The sequence below is a fragment of the Cariama cristata genome, unplaced genomic scaffold (assembly GCF_000690535.1).
Source record: "Cariama cristata isolate BGI_N322 unplaced genomic scaffold, ASM69053v1 scaffold28418, whole genome shotgun sequence".
Lineage (NCBI taxonomy): Eukaryota > Metazoa > Chordata > Aves > Cariamiformes > Cariamidae > Cariama > Cariama cristata.
In genome coordinates, this window is record NW_009631149.1 from 6,255 (window position 1) to 32,823 (window position 26,569).

Genomic DNA, 26,569 nt, shown 5'->3' on the forward strand with positions numbered 1-26,569 from the left:
CTGTATGGCTGTGAGGATATTGGCTAACGCCTGGCCATACGTGTCGTGACAGTGAACAGCAAGGACACTCAGAGGAATTTCTTTCATAACAGCTTCCAACATTCTTTTCATACTTCCAGGAGTCCCCACACCAATTGTATCCCCCAGAGAGATTTCGTAACAACCCATACTGTACAGTCGCTTAGATACCTGATTAGAAACAGAGAAACGCAAAGAGGTCAAGATGAAAGAATATAAAATAGGGTCAAGAATATACATTAAAAAGCACATACTTCTGTACAGGTTTCAAGTTTTGACCCACCAAGGTGGACCTATATATCAGAAACCCTCTATTCATTCTTGAAAATTGTGAACCAATAAGAACATCCCATAGATCATCTTATTTTAAATTTATAGTTCTGCTTCTGTACATGGAATAACCAACCAAGCCAAATTCATCAAAAACTTGCTTTTTGACTCTCCCACAGAATCCAAATAAGCAAAATTTTACACTATGAATTAAGTTGCTGTCAAGCCCTTTCCCAACATTTTCCTCTCTCTGGGGATTTCCCAGCTGTTTGGTTTTCTCTGTGTATTTTTCAGCTTACAAGTTCTACAGGGTAAAGACCTGCCCTTTTGTTTGCTTGTTACACGGAGCCAAGCATATGGCTGAACTAAGACAATAAATAATTAAGAAGAAGCAAGCCTGATTTTGCTTTCTCTTGGCCCTGAAAACATCAATGAAAACTGAAGTTTTAACATGTTATAATTAATATTAATGTTGCTTGCTTTTCATTAAATCAAACATTAAAATGCTAACAAAGCAAAACTGTAACTTAATTAGCATTCTAGTCTTTTAGTTTTAAAAGTTTTCTTAATACCAAAAAAATCCATGTACAAATAGTTCTTACTTATGTAAGTAGAGCCCTAAATGTTTCTGAAATTAAATTTTTGAAGAGTTCTTTGTATGAGTAAGAGATTTGAGGTCTGGCTCCATAATGTTTGTATGGAGAGACACATACACTTGGAAGCACAAAATCATGTTAGCACCAAAAACATTGCTTTACAAATTGAACGTTGGATTTTTACCTCTTAGTTTTGTTGAATTTATTTGGAAAGGGTTTCACCTTAGTTTTAGTTGCTAAGTATGTTTGTCCCCTTTAGGATTCCCCACTGTGTATCAGCGATCCTGAAAGGCCACTCCACTGGAACGGAATCCCAGTCTGGCAATTAACTGTTTAGAAATGAGAAAATACGACCCTTTTCCAAGACATCTTCAGTTGCACTGTACTCTGCTGTTAAAGCAATTCCAGGACTTCATCAGTGGGATTGCTGTGAATATGTCTGAGGAAGCTGACAAAGTGCTGCACCAGCAGTCTCGGAAGTGCTGGATTAATATTGCTGTTCACTTAATTCAAAGAACAGCTGAAAAAGAACTTCAAGTAGTCTGAATCGTGTTCCTTAAAGCTTGGAAGTGCTACGACTATTGCAAATGTAGTAAAAGTCTTTGTGCTTTAAAGTCAAAGAGCTCCTGGTTTGTATCAACATAAATTCAATATATGTTTTAAGAAAGGGACATTCACCAGATTGCAAAAAGGGATTATATCTCACTGTATATTTTTATATTATCAACACGTGGCAGGTGCTTTAGCTGCACTACTGTTGTAAGAAAAAAAAAGGATCATCTGCAGTTAGTGGTGGATTACCTCTAGTTAATCCCCAAACCTCAGTTTTTGTTTAAAAACAGGGTGAAGGAAGCAGACTGCATTTTTTTCTCATGTTCTTTTGGATTTATGATTCAAAGTTTTTCCAGATGAGCATTTTAGTGATGATAAAGAGACTATATAAACTACTAGAAATCATATTGCATTCACTTCTTTCCCATGCTTAGTCCTTCGATCTGTCAGCTTTCTGAAAATAAAATTCTGAAAGATGAAAGAAAAGAGGGGGGAAACTGCTAACAAGCTGAGCATCATCACTGACTTGTCATGATCTAACCTTAAATTGACCCTTAAAAGGAGATCTATATTTAATTTGAAGAAGAATGTGCATGCTTGGAAGTTGAATGGGAGTTTTTCATACTGGATTTTCTATCCTACCATAGTAGGAGGCAGCCCATTAGTTCTAGTTTTCTAAGTTTTCAATGTGGATTTTTGGGAGGAGGGTGAGGGAGAAGAGAACACACTGTTTTGTTAGTTTAATCAGGATGTGATCACGAGCTTGCAGCTTTGTTGATTGAACAGGGTTGTGTTCTGCACCACTAAGCACTTTTACTACACGAGTCGTGTGCTACTCCCTTTGGGAACACTGTTCTGACACCAAGCATTGATCAAAATGGGAGTTGGTGACCCAACACTGCAACCTCTTAGGCATGTGAACAATTCTACTGCTGGAAAAAATATCTAAAACTATACTCTTAAATTGCATATAAAAGGTCATAATCCAGTTACAGATTATTTAAGCAAATAACAACATAAAACCACACTGCAGTCCTTGTGCTGTAAGGGAAACTTTAATAAACCAACAATATTCAAACAAGAGTAGGTACTTTTTCTGTAGCCTTATCAGCCTGTATGATGGATAATACTTAAATGAATTCACTGCTTTAAGTTAAAAGGAAGCTAAGGAGAGAAAGAAGCAGGCAGAAAGATAACAGCCAAGTATATGACTGGAAGACAATGGATAACACAACTGGCTTCAAGGATGTTATACAGTGCTTCCAACAACTTTCAAGCCTTATCTGCCTAAGGTTGAAATTCAGAAACCACAGGATGATAAACGGTTAAACAGTGACTCCATTTCAAGAAGCAGTGGAGTGATAAAAAAGGACTATGCAGTTTATTTTAAGAGATGAGAATTGTTTGGGATTTTTTTAAATGAAGAGCCATATGGATATACCTGATGGATTCTAGAAGTCTGAAGGCATCTGAAGTCTGCACTCACTAGATAACTATGTGTAAAACAGTGATGTATCTAGTATGCCAGAAATGCATGTCATCTGGTTAATAATTCACCTCTTCTAATTGCTTTTGCTTCAGTTAAAAAATCTTTTGCTTAAAAAAAAAGAATTGGTCACTGTCATTGACTGCAGAAGAAACAGTCTAAGCCCTTCAATCACAGCTGCTGATTGCAATGCACAGTCAAGGGAGTTACAACAACCCCAGGCAACGTTACAGGCTTGGGGACAAGTGGCTGGAAAGCTGCCCTGCAGAGAAAGATCTGGGGGTGTTGGTCGACAGCCAACTGAACATGAGCCAGCAGTGTGCCCAGGTGGCCAAGAAGGCCAACAGCATCCTGGCTTGTATCAGGAATGGTATGGCCAGCAGGACCAGGGCAGAGATCATCCCCCTGTGCTGGGCACTGGTGAGGCCGCACCTCGAGTGCTGTGTTCAGTTTTGGGCCCTTCCCTACAAGAAAGACCTTGAGGTGCTGGAGCGTGTCCAGAGAAGGGCAACAAAGGTGGTGAAGGGTCTGGAGCACAAGTCTGATGGGGAGCGGCTGAGGGAGCTGGGGGTGTTTAGCCTGGAGAAGAGGAGGCTGAGGGGAGACCTGATCGCTCTCTACAATGACCTGAAAGGAGGTTGTAGTGAGGTAGGGGTTGGTATCTTCTCCCAAGTAAGAAGCAATAGGACAAGAGGAAACAGCCTCAGGTTGCGCCAGGAAAGGTTTAGATTGGATATTAGGAAAAATTTCTTCACCAAAAGGGTTGTCAAGCACTGGAATAGGCTGCCCAGGGAAGTGGTGGAGTCACCATCCCTGGAGGTGTTTAAAAGATGTGTAGATGTGGTGCCTAGGGACATGGTTTAGTGGTGGACTCGATGGTCTTAAATGTGCTTTCCAACCTAAATGATTTTATGATTCTACGAAAATGCTCCCACCCCGAGAAAGACAATGACCAGAGGAGCACCTCTCTGAAAGGGTTTAGCAAGACGGCCAGTAATTTTGGTAACTCTGATTCAGCAAAGGATTAATGCATGTGTTTATGTAAAATCCATTAACAGCTCATCAGATGCTTTTATATAAACATCACTGCTCGCTGAATCAGGGCCTGAATTAATAACTTTAATGAGGTAGCTTTTATTCTTAAACACATACACAGTGGTGCACAGGTATGCGAGAAGACACTTATTAGGAAGAAGACAGAAAATAAAATAGCTGTGTGAGTAAAAGTTTGCAGGTTTGGAACATTAAACAGCACTCCCACTGGCAAACTGAAAAGGAGCTCTTCTGCACAAGGAGAGTAGCTAGTTTTAAAAAACAAGCAACACATGGAAAGAAGCCTGTTGGGGGACATGATCTTGCAGTAAGCAATTTACCAACAGCACAGTTGAATCTGTCATCACTACTCTAACTAAAGCTGTGTCACTTCTAACTTTCACTTCATATTAAAACCAATTAATTTAGAAATACTGAATATCTTCCAATTTAGCTATTTTTTTTCAGAGTGTGAGTGTATGTGCGGGAGAAGTACTATCATAAGTTCCATCTGGAATGTATACAAGAAGAAGATGCAGGAGAACAGGACCTCAAAGCCAACATGCAGAACACAATATATCAGAAAAATGTTGACTAGCTGCTAGTGTTACAAAGAAAAAAAAAGTGGTTTGGAGATTCTGCTAGGTCACCAAAACCAGGCGATTAAGTGTAACAGAGAAGACCAGTCTTTCTCCAGGAGGAAGGTCAGCATGTTCTGCCTTGTGCCTCTTGAATTCTCTCTCCACTTTCTTCTCTACTGTCCATTTCAGCTTTGATGCCCTCTTTGCCTTCCTGCAAAATTTAACACTTGTGTTTCACTCATCTTTTTCTCTCCTGGACCAAGACATCTTCTTCCTTCCCCTTTATCCTAAATGGAAAACAGGGCAGGGAGGGAAGGTGCAACTTATTCCATCATAGCAGTAGAGCAAGTTAAGGAATCATGTTGGGGATGAGTTTTGGTTCATGTGTCAATCCCATGACACTCGCTAGAAGCACAATGTTGTAGTAGTGGCTTTGCCAGCTGTAGCTGGTATGCTTATGCCAGCATAAAATGGATTTAAAAGTAGATATCCTTTGCAAGAGACTGTGCCGGAAATCATCTTGTACAACATGGTACACTGACATATGTGCTTGATGTCTATTTCCTTAAGCATTTCCGTACTTTCTTGTTGGAGGAAATGGCACATAATATTTTTTTTCTCACGACTGATAACAATCGAAATACATTATTTTCTGCACATTTGACTGTACATGGTTGAGTGAGGTTATGTACCCAGTTTTAGAATTAGCTATGTTTTGCGTTTGTTTTCCTTAAATTTTATCCATTAAAGATCTTTTTAGGATTAAGCAGAGAACACTACTCATAGACATTTTAAAATGTATTTTTGATTCATTAAAAAAAGACAAGCTAGAAGTTCACTCTTACTTCTGCCACTTTAGCAGGTACGACGTTTCCTTCATATGGGCATCCCAATGCACATGACACATACCTACAATAAAAAGAACACACAAAGATACTTCTGTTTTATATGAGTATGTGTATCCATCCATGTTACATTTAAAAAAAGGTTAAATATAATTTTGAATGTTTAAGCCAATGTAGAATAAAGATTTGAATGAAAAGTTAAAGTTACATCAGATGAAAATAGCAAGTTTATCAATTTTCTTTTTAAAGCACCGTACAGAGATTTATAGCTTTATTTATGCTCAATGTATATCACAACTTGTAAAGGACTGGCAATGTAGCCAAGCTAACGCTGCTGTGTGAGACTTCAATTTTTCCTGGTATTTCCTTCTGAAGTTGTAAGAGCCAGCTAAAGTTGTGCCTTGTGTGGCCCACACAAGATATTCAGAGGAAGGTATCACTTTCTTCCTTGTACTAGGTACCAGGATCATAGAAAGCAACACATGGACACAAGCAATTAGAACAACCCCACCATCTCCTAAGTCTTTAGAACTGTGGTGAATGGGGTAGCTTTCACCCTCTATCTCTGTACTGGCATTTCTGTCCCAGTGCCTCAGAAGAATTACAGCTCCATTGCAAGCTGTAGTTTAGGTATGCCTTGGGACAAGAAGAAACTGAGAAGCCAGACTGTGTCTCTCAACAGCTATCAGCTCCAGAAAGCACAAAAATTGAAAGCCACAATGGAGCCTCCACTGTTCAGTCCTAACGCTGTGTTAGTGTAGAATTCGGTTTAAATTTCCTTTTTTTAATGACAATTAAGAGCCATGAAATTCCAATTAAACTTCTAATTGTTTATCTTAAATTGATTAGGAATAGGATTAAACTAACAAGAAACAGCCATTCAAAATCAAAATAAGCATGGCTGTAAAGGGATTTACAACAGATTCGGAGGCAAGCAGAGCCCCAGTCCCAGTGGGAGGTTGCTCAACTGCTTAATAGAAGAACAAGAGCCTTCATTGATCCCCCATCATCCCCTTTCCCTCTGCACTGAGGGATATAATGTAAAATTATACAGTGTATAATGCAAGCGGGACTGAACAGATGCTAGTTTGTATGTAGTTGAGGTCCGTAGGGTAAAGGATGTACTGTTTTGTTGCAGTTGAAGGAGAAACTGATTGATAGAATGTGAAATACGGACGAGTAACAGGCAAAAACAAATTGTCAAAAAACCATGAACATTTTAATGCATAGAACATATTCCATCCTTTATATGAAGGTACGGTGTTGACACACTAAAAGTAGCAGTAAGAACGAAGCAAACCTTGAATCTAAAAATAACTTGATTTGCCCTAACAAAGAAATGGAAATTAATTTTGTTTCCACAAAAGTCGTTGGGTCCATTACACGCTGCTCATAATTTTAGTGCAGATGCCTACTAGACATGATTTCAATTATCTGTATGTCATTATGAAAACCAGGTTTTTGAAACTTCGCCATAGACTTCATTAAATACCACCCCCAATTTAGATGTCACTGTTTAAAGTTTAAAAAGTCTACATTTTCCTATCCAAATTAAAGATTCAAAAAGAGTAGCTACTGTTAACAGTTATAACACTGCCCTGCTTTTCAGTGACACATGACTCAAAAACAATTCAGGATAATTTCCTTAATCTTTTTTATGCATACACTTTTTTTCAAATGAAACCAAGCACAAAAAATTTCAGACCCACAGGATTGCTTTTTACATAATACTACAGTGCTTAGAGCTAGTGAAGACACAGACTTCCACTGAAAATTATTTTGCAACATCAGCCACAACACTTATGAAGTAAGAACAGTACTAAATACAAAGTAAATGCAAAACATAGAGTACGTATGTGCACATGTTCCCTTTAATTACATATATCTTTACATGTTCCTAATGGCTACATACGCTAGGTGAAGAAGACATGCATTTGGTAGCAATAATGTGGCATGAATGACATCTGGAATAGAGTAGGGGAAACAAAAGTAAAAGCAGGCCAGAATGTATCTCAAGAACAAGGGAATACTCCCTATGGTTCAGACCAGTGAGTAGAAACTGGCCTGAGCTCACATAATTCAGCTGGGCCTGCTGGGGCATGAAAGTATGTGGTGACCTGAGGTATCTGCCTACTACAATGTACAAATCTGTTCGAGATTATGAACTCTCTGCAAGCTTACACCATTGTGACTAGACTGACATTTTAAACAAGGAAACTATGATAGATATAATCTATCTGGGCATCTGAAATTCAGTATTGAACTGGAGAAAATAGGGATTACTGAAAGAATTTGACAGGTAAAGAACTTCCTACCACAGAGAGAAGAAAGTCCTATGGAGAATGAAAGAACTGTTTTTCAGTAGAGTTCATCAAGGATGAGCTTGGCAGAATTTCATCTAATATTTTCATTCAATGAATGGGCATGAAAAGTAGAGATGTGGTGATAACATTAAATTTCTTAATACTGTCAATACAAAAAAAAAAAACACTGGGATATCATGGAGAAAGAACAAGAGCAATAGAAATGGGACTCAGCTGGTGGCAATGACAAAGAAAGTGAAATGCTTAAAATGAGGCTGTAAAAGAGTAAAATGCACTCCAATCATATATCAGCATAAGCATTTTTAAGGGGATATAAAATATAAATTCCAATAAAATATAAAATATAAATTCCATTCTGTTAAATTCCAAATTCCAATATAGGTCTTCCTATATTCTTACTGGAAATAAGAGATGCAATTCGACTACTTTGTAGAAAAAGTAATGCAAGCTAGAACAGATGCAGGTAACGGCTGAGTACAGCTAGCAGGGGTACAGAGAGCCTAGCATGTGAAAGGGGAAAACATGCATGCCTAGTGTGAAAGAGGGAACATAATCACACGTCTAGTCTCAGCATTTGCCAAGACATCTAGACTTAAGGCAGCGCTGGGTGGAATGCTTTGTGACTGTATTTTGTGTGGTTCCAAATTAATAAGCTTAAGTGAGAGGAAATAGGTTTCAATAGGAAGGCAGATCTGTTATCTACAGATATGTTTGGCTGTTAAATTTTCTTTTTTTGTGTATGAAATAACCCATAAGGCACTAAAAGCACAAGAGAATGCAGCCAAAGCAGAGCCCCAAGACGTCCACCCACACCCCTCCATAATGGGAGACAACTTTAAAGAATGTGCTGAAGAACTGCTTAGAAAAAAGAAAATTAACAAGACAGAGCCACAGAAAGCAACAAAACACACAAATCTGAAGAAGAGTCTGGTCAACTGCAGCAAACACTACCGACAAATCAAGAAGAATGAGGATAGACTATTGTTTCTGAGATCTTGTCAGCAGGGAGTTTGGTGAGAGCTGTTGCAGTTGCAAGCAAGGAACAGAAGCCAAATTGTAGGAGTTATAGGAGGGAATCACAGAAGAGGGTCTCCAGACAGCAATTATAAACAGCGCCTTCAATGAGCTTAGGAATGAAGAAGAGATAGGCGATGAGATATGATATAAAGAACCAAGTAGGGTCAATGGTGCAATTTTTAAGAGGCAAATGCTTGCTTATATTGCAGTGGAAAAGAGCCAGACGACAGTGAGAGGTTAAGAAAGAGAATAAGGGAGGGGAGAAATAAGAGGAACAGCAGAACATGGGGGCACTGGGGTAAGTGGAAGGGGTACAGATGGAAAGTAGACAAGAAACTCCTGCTGTTCTGATAGTGGGGGAGAAAGAGAAAGGATTAGAGGAGGGGAGGGAGAAGAGAGTGACAGAAGGAAGAGCATACTGTATCTATTTTTCCTTAGGAGAAAAAGCAAGATTCTATGTGAAGAAAAGCAGCAGAGGGAAAAAGAGGGGAGAGTTTGAGCAATGAGTTACAGAGGCAACTGGGATTTAATATGGAGATTCAATTAAGTTGGAGAATACAGCTGTTTTCTAAAAAGATGGCAGGACTGAAAGAAAAAAAAGACTTGGTAACGAAAAAGACTGTCTCAGTCTTTTTGTGTATGAAATAACATACAGTCTCAGGATGTTCACCAGAGACTCTCCACAGTCTGAGGGCAGAACCAAATATCTGGGAGCTCACAAAACAGACTCTGCAATGGAAGTGTTTAATTCTAAGTATGTGCTTAAATCTTTGCTGAATCAAGGCCAGAGGTTTTAGTAGCTTAACTACATCTTTAGCATTCAATCAAGAAAAGAGCGCATGCAACCAGAGGTGGAAAGAAGGACCTGCAACAAGTGAACGTATCTATACAGCTGCTTTAGGAACACATTGGTAAATGCTGTTTTGCTCACTCAGGTTCTGTGAAATCAGAACTCTCCCCTTTAATAAAAAGTGACAAAAAGAAGTTCTCTACTTGTTTCACCTGGCAGAGTTTACCCAGTCTCTTGCCTGTTCTACAGATCCCACTGCAGGTGAGTATCATTTGGTTTTCTCCTAAATTGTTTTCTATGCATATAAAAACAATTAAAAAAATAAACCCCAACAACTTTACTGTGTAATATCTTGGACAAAAATGCTGAGAAGCCTCTGGGGATGGGGAGGGAGAAGGAAGAGGAAGAGAGTTTTCAATTTCTTCCAGTAAGCCAAAACCAATTGCAATGTTCCACAAATGGTATAGACAGTCTAAGGTCCCCACGATCAAGTTCACTAGGAATGGCGATAATCACCACACCAGCTCAATGACTGTGAAGTGCAGGATATAAAACCACAAAGAGGGTAAATGAGCAAAGTTTTTTCATAACCAAAGCGTGTTAAAAGGAAAATTAATCCAAGCAGAAACTGAACTCCATGTTGCAATCAGCCCTTTGTCAGCTTGTTTCAGCAAGAGTTCCAGAGCCAGATCCACAGCTGCTACCACAGCTGGAAGCACAGAGCCTCCTGAGAAGCCAGTTGCAGACTCAGATGCTGCTGTTTCCTGTTTATTATTATAGTGTAAGTTCGCATATAATTTACCATGTTCACTGCAGATGTATTTATTTTTATTGGATGTTTGTGCTAAAATGTATATGCCTATCATTCGGTGGATTCATAATATTAAAGTTGATATATTCTGTCTCTTTGCAAAGGAAGCCATTTGTTAAATACTGGCAATCTTTACTGTAAGGAGAGGGGAAATACAAAGAAAAGAAGAGGGAAAGGACATTCTTCCAGAAACATAATCTCCAAGCCAAGCCCAAAATTTGTAAATAAGGCCAGGATTCTTTTTTCACATTTGATTTAAAAAAAAAAAAATAAAGAAACGAAACAACCTCTCCATGTATTTAGTGCCCAGTTGTGAGTAATATATATGCTATTCAAAGTGAATCCTACAGTAATGATATTTGTTATTTTTAGAATGCCCACAAAACACCATTAAATTGTGAACTATGTTCTAGAAAATAACTTCTTCTCTAAAAACAGAACAAAACTGTTACTATAAGGGCAACTTAACCACTTAACTTTTAATAACTGTATCAAATTATCCACAGAGCAAACAGTAGCATACTAGCAAACACATTGCATTGTTACCTTACAATTTCATATTAACATTTCCAGTCTGATTTTACACTACCCTTTAAGAAGAAATAGGGATCATTTTTACTTCCCACGGGTATCTCTCCTTTTTTTTTTTTTTCTCCTTTTTTTTTTTAAAGACACAGCTTTCCTGGCCTACTAATATTTTTTTATCTGCAGGCACAAAAACATGTGTGTTGGTATACCTGCTTTTGGTATACCAAACAGTTAGTATGAAGTTATTCTTAAGCAAAATCTCTCCTCTTACATAGTGCAATCATCCAGTATGACAGAGTTAGTACAATGGCTCCTACATCCTTTTCTTAACCTGTCCCCAGTACAGAGAAATGCACCAAGTCCCCACATCCCAGTAATCTCCAGCTTCCCAAGCTTCACGGGCCCTGTGACTAGCTGGCTTAATACCGTATAAGCCTGCAGATTTGTCTACCATTCACGTACTAAAATGTGTTGCTTCCAAGCCTATTAAATGTTCATCTACATTTTGTTGTTCCTGTAATCTCAAATATAGGCTCACTTATAGGGGCGCAAAGGTGTTAAATTGGTTTTACTATCTCAAGAAGTGATAATGGTATAAATCACCCTATCATCAATATAATTGTTGACTATGCTAAACTACACAGTGTAGTCTAAAAATGGGGGTTTCAAGCAATGTGAAAAAACATGTGTACTCCAGTCCTAAGTATTCCAGAATTCCAGAAAATACGAGTTCAAAGTTTCTGTCTATATTCGTAAAACTTACACAGCTTTAAACTGTATTGATTTGTGCAAAACTGAATTATTGGCGTTTATCTCATGGTACTTCTAATTAGGTATATATAATACAGTACTGTAAGGCCATCCAAGTATCTTGAATTAAGGTATTTAAGATGAACTGTAATAAAAGAAAAAAAGAGCATTATTGAACTGAATTATAAAGATCAGATTGTCTTGATAATCAGAAATTTCAGTTTCTTTATAAACAAAACAGGCTTCATTGTTAGTTTCTGGAATTACTTGTTATAAAGTATATTATAATAAACTGATGTGTTCCTCCACATGTTGGGTTTTTTTCCAAAATAAATCCAAATATCACTAGCACAAGATAAAGATAACTAAAATCAATTCTTTCTCTTTATGTTTCCACTATTTTGTGTCTTACCTTGTATATTAGCATCAAAACAAAACAATATTTTTTCCTATAAACAACAAGGAATTATACTGTTGTAACCTGTAACCTTTATTATAATATAAAAGGTAATAATAATAATATTGCATACAATCATTTGTTTGGTATCTATTTGCCATAGCAAAAATATTGCTATGTTTCAAGTATATCAACCAGTATTTGAATTCTACACAGACGTAAGCCAAATATTGATACATTTCAATATGCTTTTACGTATTGTGAACTTCACCATACTGCTCATTCTTAAAAGACATCAGACTACAAACAATGGAATTACATACACCAGTTTCGAATTAATGTGTGATTACATATGCTTTAATTTATGAAGCAGCAGCTTTGTAAGGAAATGCTTCTAGAGTTATTTTACAGCAAACATTTGCATCTGTTTTTCTAACACTGAATCTCTAAACATTTACATACACATTCACATTTGCACATGCAAATAGTTCAAATGGCCTCAAAAGGGTTATTCACATGAAAATTTTTCAGAACTGGGACATAAATACAGCTTTTAATTGCTGGTCATGGAGAAGTATTTTTTAGTAAAGAAGAAAAAATAACAATCTTTTAGCTCTTATATTCCCAGTTAATTTTTATTAGGACTAAGAGAGTCCTATACAGAACTGAATGTTTCAGAGGGAGATAGTCTGGCTTTATTTCACTGTCACAGGACACAAAGTAGGTAGTGAAGCACCATTTGTGGAAAAGGGGGAAATGCAAGTCCTTATTTCATTACTGTTCTATTGTACTAATGCAATTCATTTCTGTGTATTTTTAAGTTTTGGAATACATTAACTTGGAAGAATCTAGCTTAATCAGAATTTACTTAACACTTTCTTCATATATACATTAAAAATAAGTTTAAATTAAAATACAATCCAAGTGACTACTTGCAATTACCATTTGCCACACTTTTTCCAGCAATCCTGGCTGTTAAGGCTTCACTTTTAATCACTGAAAAAGATGTGACATTTTTAACAGTACCTGAATTATGCATTAAAAGATGCGATATTAAAACCAGCAATATTTTGTGTCATTTCACATGCAAAATATGTAGTAGTAATTAGCTGACCACACAGTTTATAATTTGGCTCAGTGTCTTCACAGAATGTGTCCCAGTTGTTATTGCAAAGTGTTTAAGTATGTACAAAAAAAATAAAAATAAAAACCCCTTTATGATGCTAATAAATAGTCAAAGACCATGTGCAAGATTTCAATTCTTCATAAACATTTGAACTAATTTAGTAAACATTTAGAAAACTGTGTACTGTGCTACAGATTTTAAATGTGACAGCTGACAACATAAATTTTCTGGATGATGATCGAGTCAATGTTAGTGCAGCTGTAGCAACAGTAAGACATGCAAAAGTTTAAAGTTTAATTTCAACTGTTTGAGTGCATTTTTCATAAGATTCAAGGATTGCCAATGATTTATGCTCACTACAGAAATTCTAAACTGCCAGTAAAAATAGGAAATAAAATTTGAACCCCTTAAAATTATTTTTGGAAGTATTTTTCAACTGCACAAATAAGGAGTTAGGGCAAGGCACTAAATTATCCATTTCCTGCAAATAAATAACACTTTAAACAATAATAGTGCTTTAGAAAGGAAACAATCTCTGTATTGAAATTAATATAAATACAATGTATGCATATTAATATTTTTATTACCTAAGTAGTTCAAGCAAAATATTTAGCCTACAAAATTTATATTAGAAGCCAAAATGTGTAGTCTTGGAAGCTTGCATGAGCAAAGGCTGCGGGTTTTGGCCATGGTTCTTTAAAAGTAGCCATGGGTGATTAAAAACAAAACGTTGATTCTCAGTGCATAGAGTACAAATTTTTGTCCACCACAGTTTCATTTTGTGTTACCTTGCAGCACAAAGCCTATTAATACTTTTCTTATATCTATTGTAATTTACATAAATTACAAGGTGCTAATCCTTAGTCTATGCACAGGTAGGATGGGATTCATCTGTTCTAACTTCTGATATCAAAGAAAATAATCTACAGTCTATGCCTTAGATAGGCCATCTATAGGACGACTAACATAGGATAGGACCCAAGCTCCTTTGCAGCCAAAAGGATCAGTCATCCGAAGAGTGGTTCATCTTATCCTAAGGCAGGTACTTTAAAAAGCACATACGATAAATCATAGCCCAAAGGCAGCCTGTTTCCCTCTAGTAACTACAAGCAAATTTAGGATGACAAGTTCAGACTTGTTGTGTGGTCATGCTCAGATTTACCTCATGTTACAACAATAGCTGTAAACAACTTATAATTATTTTCAGTAAATAGAAGCCATACAACGAAATAAAGCCTGAAACTAATCTTCTCCTTGAAATTAAGTAACAACCAGTCAAACCACGAGCACCAATTCTAAATATTGAATGTCAATTGATGAATTATGTAACATCTCGTCCTTTTATTTCCAAAATGCTGGGTTTGAGGTCATTCAACAGAAACTCCCAAATTTCAATTTCTGAAACTGTCAGTTTCTGCCCCTGCTTGGCTTGTCCACATGATACTTACAGATCAGGATATAAAGAACATGGCATAAAGAACAACATGCCACAAAACCTGGACTGTCAGCATTTAGAGAATTTTGCATGGAATTGGGATACAAAAATGCCATTTATTTTATCTGTTACTAAAAGCAGCTTATTTAGTAGCAGCTAAATATGGGATCATAAATTGCAGGCTTTGATAGCTAATTCTTTTTTTATTGTTTTATCTCCAGGAAAAAGTCACCTTGATTGCACTGAATATTTCTATGAAATCTCTGTTTAAATTTTACTTTCTGATTATCTTTTCCACACCTTTTTTGATCAAGGAAGAGAAGCCCTGTATCATTAAATACGATGCAAAACTCCACAAGTCTTCTAAATGTACTGCAATATTTGGGAACTAATGAACTGCTTCCACTCAAGTCCTAATGAATCCCCGGTCTGCTACAGGGAATTCTACTACTACTATTGTTGGACATTAGTATCAGAGAAAATTATGATTTAGTCTTCCAGAATTACACTGGAAATGAGGGCTTGCTTCCATAATCTTTCCCCTCACAAGCAGCTGAATGTTGTAAACAGATTGATTTACTTCCTGGACTTGGCATTCAAAACTGATGCTTCTTCTTTATGGGTATTTTTTCATTTTTTAACTAATTAAAAGTTTTAAGTCCACATTCTAGAGCTTTGTTCAACTGCTAAGAGATCTACCATTTAAAAAAGTCCTTCTGAATTCTGCATTTCTATGTTCATGTTCCTGCTATTATTTTTCTGGTCTTCAGAATTCTACTCAACAAAAGATAGTACAGTAGAGCTTAATAGAAAGTGCTGAGGCAGATGGACACTAAACAATCCTTTTTTTGGTATTATTTCTGAGCAATCATTCCATCTCAATGCTTACAGATTCTTGCAACTGCAACCCACAAGCAGTGCATCTGAATGAGTATGCACATGCAGCAACAAGACTCAATGTATCACAATACTTGGTAATTATTCTCTTGAAAACATACTTGTCTAGACTCTGATCCATAGCAACATTTTATTTCTCATTAATTATTATTTTGCCTCCTCAAAATCTCCCCAGGAGAGATTTTTTAAAAGTGCACCCAAAGCCCAAACGGATTGTGTTAACCAGATCTCTTCTAACTGTTAACTTTTTAGCAAGCTCAAAACTTTCTTTTCAGTACTTTCATGTACTAAAATCTATATTCAATGGATGTTTTAGACACTCAGAATTATAACCTCAGTTAGGTTCGTTATGAAGTAAGTTCCATATTCTGCAATTTAGTTTCTTAGCAGATTTTTAGCAGATTAGGTATTTTATAATAGGTACTAATATAACTTGAGTTATATTAGATCCCCCAGGACAAACAACAGACAGCCTTCTCCTAAAATATTTTATTTGTTGAAGGGTAACGTTAGTCCAGCATCTTATCTCCTGATGCCTCAACCTCTAATTTTCACTGGATAAATTAGTTCCCACACTAATACGCTGTGATGAAGATAGCTGTAACATAAACATAAATGTAGTTTCTCTTGACTATACTTATCCTCTCTACCTGGATTCTTTACTTGGTTATAATCCCACAAATTGAATGAATCTGTCAATGGCTTCCTACTTCTGAATGATTCACTTTTCTTAGACCTATAAGACTAAGGAAGAAAGCTATAGCTGGAATGAACTTACATCATTTTCATTCACGACTTAGAATCTGTTCACTTTGTTGCATATCTAATATTAAGGAGTCCACTGCTAAAGCATTCTGTAACATACTGCACCTGGCACGACAGACTCAATAAAATTGTCCTGCATGCACTGTGTGAAGTTAGCCTAGGTTTGTATACTGAAATTAAATCACAGATCATTGTACTGGATGCCCAAAGTGAGCACTTTTAAAACATAATCCGATTGTATTTTCTCTGAGTTCAATTACCTCATTTCTCTTCATCTCTGTACTGCTGTTTTTTCTGTTTGCTTCATTACCTGGTTCTTGATATTCCTCTCTTTGTATCTCCTTGCTTTGTTTTCCTTCCTTCTATTCTTAATTATTATAATATTTTATTTTTTTTTGTGCTCTGCTTGTGTTTGACCATTTTCCACCTCCTACTTCTTCCTCTCTGTACATGCCTTCCTGCTTTCTCATTTTTTTGTGCTATGTGCAGGAAAAAAGCCTGCCACACAGTTCATCAGATAGTAGACAATAAACATATGGGAATATTGTAGAATCCTGTCATGGGAACAGTCATTTCTATCACATCAGGTATCAGTGCCAGAATAACTGCTACTGGCGTATTACAAATGCCATAGATATATAATCGGTGGGAAAAAAAAGCAGCAGGTTGCCACTTTCTTAAACATGTGAAAACTAGCGCACAGAAGATAAGTTACCATTTTAACCTCCAACATCAATCTAGAGTATGTCACAGGGGCTTCTTCATCACCTGCAGTTTACATCTTCTGGACCAGTTGCAAAGTCCATTTGTTGACACCCATAGCTCTCCACAAACATATACAATGCATACGTTTTGAGGATTCCCTTGACGGTTGGTTGCCTCTGTTGTGCCATTTGGTTGAATTTTGTTAGTGAGATACAGGAATATGAAACAGAAAATATTGCCTGACATGCCTAGACATCTGAGAAAACCAGAAAACAAAAGTTTAGTGTAAAAATGTTCACCAGTGCCTAAGGTTTGTTGCTATGCATATGCTGTCTTTTCTGAATTGACTCCTATTCCCTTATCCACGTCTATTTGGGACCTAAAATTCAGGCATCCCTGAGCTTAATCCTCCTGGAGAACTCAAACTGCTAGTTATACTCTCAGGTCAGAATTTAGTTTCAGAAAAATGTGGCAAACAGTGGTGGCAGAGACCTTTTAAACAACAGACCTCTTATAAGAGAAGTTGCTCCAGAAGGCAAACCCTGACTCTATCTGACAGATTAGCAGCTAGGTGGAGTACTTAAACTCTGGTACAAGTTCTTGTTTCTTAATACAATGAAAGTCCTTACTTCTCTATTCAGTGATTTTCCATCTGAAACATATAACCACGCTAGGGAAAAAGGATCCAAGCATTTATGAGCTATCCTTGGTTGGAAGTGTGTTAAAATCCTTGGGTTGGACAAGATGATCTCCAGAAGGTCCCTCTCAACCTAAACCATACTGTTATTCTGTGATCCTCTGAGGCTGAGGTTTAACTAGAAGTCAGATCTCTCTTTCTCAAGGCAAATGCTCAAACTACCACAGTATTGTGCAAAAAGTGAGCAGTAGCATTACCTCATCACTATTTCTGGAGGAAAGAGAGATCCCGGTGTTTATTCCTAGACACGCTTTCAAGCACTTAATCTCTGAGGTCTCTTAGTCTCTATCTATTTTCAAGTCCAGGTATTTTTTGAGCTTGATGTAGTATGCATTACTAGTAATCCTCAAGGAATCTCACTGTTGAGTTTCTCCTTGCACCTATGTAAGCCTTTTTGCATTCACAAGGACCTTCACAAATAATCTTAGATGAGTAGCTCTGTGTAATGCAAAAGAAAATGGAAATGAAAGACTGTTCAAGGGCAAGTATCATTCAGGATCATTTCAACTTTAAAAGAACGTAATCTAGAGAAAGATAAATACTGGACAATTTCAGAGCTTCATGCACTAGAGATTCAAAACACTTCAACACCTGGAGTTTTCAGAATAACTTATATCAAGAATATTTTTTTTCTTCAGAGTAAATTTATTCTATCACTTTTATACCTTGATTCGACAGTGTACGAAGTGATATATTATCAATAGTATAATAAAATAAAAGTATGCAGGGTATTTTTTAAGGTGCAGGCAGCAGTGTTATGAGTTCTCAGCAGCACAAAATAAATTTTATTCTGTCACCTCTGATGATAAAAATAAATTTGTATAATAAAATAGGTGTGTTGTTTATACACACAGTTGTTTGGGTTTTTTTTAATTTCCAGAGAAAACTAGTCACCATTAGGAGTTACACAACACAGAGCAAATTACTAAATATATTCAATCTTCAAAAAAAAAAAAAATCACAATAAAGACTATTATTTCAATTCATCTAAAAAGTAAAAATTGGGTAGTATACCTTTCTACTGGTACAAAAAGACCCCCTGTAACAGCGACCCCAATAACTTTGTATTGCTTAAGAATCTTTATATTTACCCACGCACTGGAATATTCATATTTCTTGCAGATTTAGCAACTTCTTCAAATTTTTCTATGCTTTCTTCAATTGAACAATTAATATTCATTTTGCTAAAAGATTCAGATGCTGCACCAAATACTGAGACTTCTGTAGCCCCTGCTGCAATCTGAAAAATACATTTCGATATATTAAAAGATTAGATTAAGCATTTAATTCTCTCTGACATTCTAGAATTTTAAAGTACATTATAAGTGTATTATCCATATCTAAAATAAAAGTCTTGTATCTTTTTTTTTTAAAATCTATTGCATACAAACAGATTGAATCAAATTTTGAGTTCATTCACCATGGCATATTTCCTTCCTCTTCTTAGTAATTAGGTAAACATATTTTTAAAGTGATAAATGATAAAGGTATTAAGCTGTAGGAAATCACATGAACCAACTATGAAAATAACAATGACTGATACTTATATTCATTTTTCAGAAAAGGAAAAGATCGTATAACAACTCTGAAATACCCATCCTCCGTACAAAGCCCGTTCCTCATGAATGCCAGGAAGTCATTCTCATGCTTAGGAAAGCTCTGTGCCTGCATGTGCCTAGAGGAGCAACAATAACTGACAGGGATTTCCTTGTTAGAGTCAACTCTAGGATCAACGGCTCCATTCGTCTTGGTGTCATAGTTGATATGGATAATATGGAAAATGTGTATGTGAGAGTCTGCTGAGAAAAAGTCTCAGAGCAAATACCAGTCTAGAAAATGTGTAAATGTGGTGACTTCACTGAGGGGGCAATTAGCCTGAGTTTGTACTCAGCACCTCAGGACTCAGTAAATCAACTAACATGAGGCAAACTAGAATGACAGAAGAAAACATTTAAGCTTAGGAGAATAGCTACTTAATTAATTCTCACTCTCCAGTGAGGCTAATACTGTCATTCTATGAAAAAGAATGGAGCTTTTCTGTTTCCTCTCTGTTTTTGCAGGATAATGTCCAAGTTTCAGCAGCATTTACAGGAACAAATATCCTTTCAAACACAGAGAGAAGAAAAAAAAATAGCAGGAAGAAAGAATTCAGCGACCACCTACAACTACTTTTGCATTGTTTTCCTTTCGTTAAATCACTAAATACATTATAGAGATATAGCATATTTAATTCAACTCATACAAGCTACCTTTGCAGACAAAGTTGTGGCACTATAAATCTGACTATTGATAGTTAACTTGCCTATGTACAGGATTCTGTTTTAACAGAGATTTCATATGCAGTATAGAAACTGAACGGTAGACTACACTGCAAATGTCCATCAAGCAGTATGCTTTCCAAATATGGCTTGTCCTATATCAAAAGCATAGAAGCATGAAAAATTTTCAGAAAACAAAAAAGTGTAAAGGTTTGACTATCAATGTGTATGTTTTAAGAAGACTGAACTGCTCCATTTTCACAATTCCAAACACTTCAAGTCTATAATTTTGAACATTTATGTTTTATGAACTGAAACAATTTAAACTTTCAAACTCTACCAAATTGAAATGCAGAACTTAAGAAATCTAATACATTCCTATAAAGCATTTTCATCTAAATGACTCTTTCCTCATTCTTCTTCACTACTTTCCAATAAGAAGAGACTCTTCAGAAACTTTTCTAAGGCCAACAAGTCAAAGAAGGAGAAGGAACTGTCTTTATACACAAGCATCATTTACAGGAACTTGCAAAGACTGTTTGATCAATACTTTCATTAAAATACGAACATATAGAGCTTAACATCACTCGGTGAATTTGCTTATTTTTCACAATGAAAACTAAGAGTTTTTAATTAAAAAAAACTATCACTTAGTTCTAACAAGACAGGTTATATGACATTAAATAGCTACTATATGGTACTGAACCACAAGTGTCTGAAACATGAAAGAGGTAATTGTGGACATCTTCTATGAAGGCACTTACAGCAGAATGAAAACCTTGAAGATTAGGTGTGAGAACAGAATATTGGACTCCAGGATGCTGCTCAATGCCCCTCATTACTTCTTTGTGATCTGCCATCTAAAATATATAAATAATTTGTATTGATCAGCAGCTATTTTCTGATTTTATATAGCTAAGCAGAAATTGGTTTAGACTGTGGTTTTGCCTTCATTAGGTATACTGTTCATACAAAAAGTGTAACAACAAAGGGGTTCAACTGATGTTGCACAAGCGCCCTTTTTTTGGATTTCTTAACTTTTGAGTATTTGAGTTGCAAACTTGCCAGTTCTATATGAATATAGAATTGGGGCTAAGTTTTCTAGGGTTTTTCTTTTTGTGTGTATCTGTAAAAATATAATTTGCAGCATAAATTGATAGACTTGTGATCATGCTAGTCATCAACTGTTATTGCAACTTTAAACTTACTTCAGTGGACTCAATAAGTGGAATTAACAGAATAACTGACATTTTAAAACCATCCAAATCTCCAAAACTGCAGCACTCTGATAAATGCGACTTCATAACCTTAGGCATAAGTGAACCTGAATTACTCAACACTGTAATCAGCATATTTGAAAAGACTAATCACAAGTCTATCTTTAAAAATATAGCAAAACACAGTTCTCTGCGTAGTGTAACATTTTAACATACTTAGAATTTTCTTTCAAAACAAGAAAATACTTCTTTATTATAGCAAACGTCAAAGACCATTACTTTATTCAAGCATGTTTTCCTTAGACTTCCCTCACAAAAGAAACTCTGCCTTTTTTAAAAAATTAATAGTGTATTTTAAATGCTTTTTAAATCAGCTCTTAGAGAAACAAATCTTCCAAGCAAACAATATTAAATTGGATTTCTGATTCTTTCCATGCTGATGAAAACTCATTTCAGGAGTACCGTATGAAAAGATGTATTAACTACAAAGTTTTTGTTACTCCTTATTTTCAACAGATAATTTATTGATAGCTTTGCAGTACCACAATTCTAAATATATGATATTAAATTATACCAGATTATTAAGTGACAATATTATTGGCAATCTGGAATCTTCCTGTCACTGGTTTCCTACTACAAAAATGAACAAATTAAAAATATCAGAAAAATGCAGGTATGCCTCCTCAAATGTAAGCGCAACATGTATCCATAAGGAAGTGGATATATGGTATGAAAACTGTCTTATAGCCAGACACAACTCATTTCTCATCAGGAAACAAGTGATGGCACAAACCAACATTTTGTAATTGCTTCTACATAAACTAAATCCACCTAACATATCTGATAACCTCACCAAAAAAAATCAGGTTTTTTAAGAACAATTTTTCATTCCTTAATTTAATATAGAAAAATAGAATCATTTAGATTGGAAAAGATCTTTAAGATCATCAAGTCCAGCTGTAAACCTAACACTGCCAAAATGGAATAGTATCTACATTTCTCAGGGCAAGGAAGAATGTTTGAAACCAAATGATTAATTAAATAGTAAATGCTGGAACTAATTCCACATATAAAAATTATAGCCTGACTCAAAATATACTAGAAAACCAAACTGACACTTTTTCAACCAGTGTAAAGCTGCCAGATCCAACTAATATTATATGGATTACATTTGTCTCATTACTATTTTTCCTGTAAGTGAAATCCCATTTTAAAACACATTGCATGTTAAGATTTTAAATTGTAATAAAATATTTCTTTTCCAAATTTCTTTAAAAATAAGCTTTCTAATGGTAGGTATTTATAATTTTTGGCCATTTAGGTTATAGGTGTGGGATCCTGTTTTATATGGCAGCTCGCTACTGTGGAACTTTTTCTTTTAGCTTTTTTTTTGGTAAAAAAATCTCTGCCAAAAAAAACAGTGGATGGGAAAACATAAAAGACCTTTAAAACACTAAAAAAAGAATTAAGTGAATGAGTGATCTAAACATAAGCGTGAATTCTATTCCCATGGCCTATGAAAAGAAAAAAGAAAAGAGCAAAGAGAAGACAAAAGACTGCATTCCCTACCAAAGCAACACAATCTTTTCTTTTAAATAAAAAACACAAATTAAGCCATTAAAATAAAGTACTCAGACATGAATTTAAGATAAGAAGGGATTGTTCACTTTTTCCAAAGCTGACAAACCTGTGCTAAATTTGGTACTCCTAACGGCTCACAGGAAAAGGAAATAATTAAACAAGAAAGGAAGAAATCCACCTTTGCTTTAGACTTTTCCTTCTAATGTTTAAAAACCTACATTATTCTCTGTTGCTGTAACTGCCAAAGTTAACTGCCAAAGAAATTATGCATTGTCACGGTTCTCTTCCCCCTTCCTATTATCCTTCCTTTAGACCCTTCCTCGGTGATCCCAAGAACACTGAAATAAATCAAAGGTGTCCTTCAGAGTGCTGTACAGTTTGCTCCGCTAACTCATGAGTAAGTATGATCATACTACGTTTTTCTCAGAGGAAAGCCTGGAAATACAGTCCAGGACTAAGATGTATTCTCAGTTTAAAATGGACAAACTTCATATGCATTTTGACAGATGTGCAACAAACAATGTTAAAAACTGAAGTATTTTCTTAAATGAATTGATTTCATGTTTTACTTTATAAATAACTCATGTGGTCCTTACTAAACATACAAGTACCCAAATGCTTCTGTGCAAACAAGTGTGTAATTTCTTGAAAATGAGTTTAAATTATATAGACAAATATTGACTTATTTCCTTACTTGCAGGGAACAATTAAGTTTGCACAAACAGGAGCTACGTAGTATACCTCAGGACTAAGCCTGAATTTGCAGTGTTAAATCTCAAACAAAAACCTTGCACTCATAATACCAATGTAGTTTTGCTGCTGACTTCAGAAAGGCTAAGATTTCTGCTGAATTGTACCAAATGTAAAAATTAATTTTGGAAAAATAATGAACAAATTATTACGATTCATCAAAATTCAGTATGGCTGCTGACAGAGTGCTAGATCTGCAAAATGACTAATGTACCTAACTACTACTACTTATCTGAAAGTCCTAAATTTAGATCTTCCAAACACACTTCCAAATGGGGAAAATTAAATTTCAATTAGAGAAAAAGAAAAAAAGGCAGGCTACCTTTCTTTTTTACATCGATGACTATTAGTTCTCAGAAGAGTAGCAAAGAGGTAGGAACAACATTAACTTATATTAATGATATGTCACCATCCCAATTCTTTAGTTACAACTGAATGTTTATGCAAATAAAGCGCAAAATAAAATGCATAAGTACTTCCTTTGCCTCCACTCCACAGTATATTTAACACTGATTGTAAAGAAATTTCTCTGTATTATTAATTGCAAAAATTCACTGCCTCTTTGTGAGCAAACTGAAAATCAAGGATAGAATCTGCAACATCTCTCCTTAACTAGAATCCTTAAACATGTAAGCACATGTGTGTTTGTATGTGTGTGTGTGTTTATGTTAGTGTTTGGAAAAGGAGGACTGCATGGTGGACAGATACATAGAAGTGTACCAAGTGCAGCAAAACTTAAAAAATAGTGTTTGGCTTCAGGTAAGAGTCAAGTTTCCATGACAGTCCACACAACCCTTAGGCCTGGAGAGCCTACTCCACTGGTTTGGTGCTAGGGAGCACTCCTGAGAAGTTTACTCAGTTTGCACAAGCCCTGTACATCTGGGTTTTCCTGCCCTGATTCTCAGACTCTGAATTGGCGTTGTTTCCACAAGAAGTCCCGTCCACCATGACTGTTCCCCAGAGATCAGCCCCACTGCTGTTTGTCTGCATACTCAAACTCAGTACTCTGCATCCCGACTGCTTCATATTTTCAAATCTTTATGTCTACACTCAGCATCCTATATCTCAGTTGCTCTTTACTCATGGTGCTGATCCCTCATCCCCAAACCTCTTATCCCCATCCAGCATTCTGTGACTACTTCTCTCACTCCCCATTTAAAGCTGTCTCTTGCACGTACACACACATACAAACTCCTACCCTTGTGCTGCAAGAGGCAAATTGGGAATCACCTGATAAATTATTTATGTTTGGAGAGCAATGACAACATTTAAGATTTCTCACACCCTATGCAGTAATCATGGCAAATTGTACTCCTCGCATTTCTGTTGACCAGGGCCTGGAGTGCTCCCTTCCTAAGAGCTTAGCTGCCTGCACTCAAGGTCAGCTCATTGATAACAAGACAGCAACTTGAGAACCCTTGATCAGCCTTGGAGCTCATCAACAAAAGCTGGAAAGCAGATCAGCAAAGGCTCCCCCGAACAGCTCTGTTACAAAGTCTTAACGTGGCCTACCCTCCCTTTTCACTCAACTTCACAGCAAAAATTGCTTTACAGCAACTTTTCAGCTGAGACACTCTCATGCATCCTCCCTGCCTGAGAAACAGTGCAGCTGCACAGCAGCAGCCAAGCCCGTGTTTGGCCATGTACCGTCCTGATTGATCCTGACTATGTCTCCCAGATTTAACTTTTCGGCTTAACCTGGGACCTGCTGCATTACTGCAGCCTCACCTGAGTATGTGTACTCTTGGCTGCCCTGGTTACCCTCACCATACTTGCTCTGCTCTCACGGACTGTTGGACTACACTTTGGTCAACAAGCCTACAACCTCTGCTCCCCTTATTATCATGCTTGGCTTCCAGTTTCCCTTCTCGCTCTTGCTGCTGATGAGTTAGGGATTTAACTAGCTTTCTGCCCAGCTTACTAGCTTTTCTTAAATTTTGACTACTTTTTCATAATTAGCCCAACTTCAGCTGACCTAAATAAAAGCATAAAACTTGAAAACTGCATAAATGGTGTCTGACCACAGCATCTGATTTCACAGATAAGCAACATTATTTCTGTTCCATTTTATTGTATAATTATACAGGCTATACTACTGGAAAACTCCACTACATGGAATGGCATTTAAATTGAAATAGTTCTGAATGGTGATGATTTTACATACCTGAGGCACCCATTTGGATGAAACAAAACTGGTCACTTCTATTGCAGGCAGGCCTGTTTTGGAAAGCCGGTTGATTAACTCAATTTTGATATCAGTTGGGACTATCACCTATGGACATGGAGACATTCTATAGTAAAGTATTTCACGTGGTAAGAAACTTTTGTAAATGAAATGTTCTCAGTACATAATCAATACTTTTTTTTTAGTTCCAGTCTGCTAATACTACTAACATCTTTGGTATCAGTACTAATACTTTGTACAGTACTTTGATATCAGTACTAATACTACTAATTCCATTCTGTTAATCCTATCAACATCTTTGATATCAGTAACAATAATACATGTAAGCTTACCCTCCTGGTCTGTGGAAACAGATGACTGTTTTGATACATGTATCCTATTTTACATAGTCTCTTTTCATCTTCTTCCATGCTTCCCTACCACCCTTCAGGCAAATAATATTACCAAAAGAGTAATTTCTATTTTCCCATAAAAAAAAGCATGACAAAACCTATTGTACTATTCCTACTATGGTAGCAGTTATAGCAGAAACACATATTATGAAGATAGCCAGCGTTTCATGGCATTTACCAATTACGTCATGACAGAATGTTATTGACTGCCAGGACAAATTCCAGAAAAAGAAATGGGAGTTGAGTAACAGAAAGGCTAGTTAACCAAGTATAGAAAGAAATTATGTGATTTAACATCTGGCTAAATAGTAACATACTTTTATTCTAATATACAAAACAGTTATTAATATAAAAAGAAATAAATATATTTATAGTACAGAATGGAAGGAACATGATTAGCAGGATGTACCTGTTTTACACAATGAAAATAACACTGATATCCATGTCAAAACACACCAAAAACAAAAAAAAAAAGATAAAAATTACCTTTTCATTTTGTAATCCATCCCTTGGCCCAACTTCTACAATCTTTATGTACTTAGGCAGTTCACATGCTTGAGATTC

At 36.2% G+C, this 26,569-nt stretch overlaps 1 protein-coding gene across 1 annotated transcript; it reads right to left on the bottom strand.

Annotated features, from left to right (window-relative positions):
• Positions 1-26,569, bottom strand: LOC104154627 (3-hydroxymethyl-3-methylglutaryl-CoA lyase, cytoplasmic-like; the record flags this gene model as incomplete). Its single annotated transcript, XM_009705853.1, has 6 exons — positions 1-189; positions 5,381-5,444; positions 18,714-18,862; positions 20,645-20,740; positions 25,593-25,700; positions 26,492-26,569. Coding segments are annotated over 6 exons (684 nt in total), but the record flags the coding sequence as incomplete, so codon positions are not given.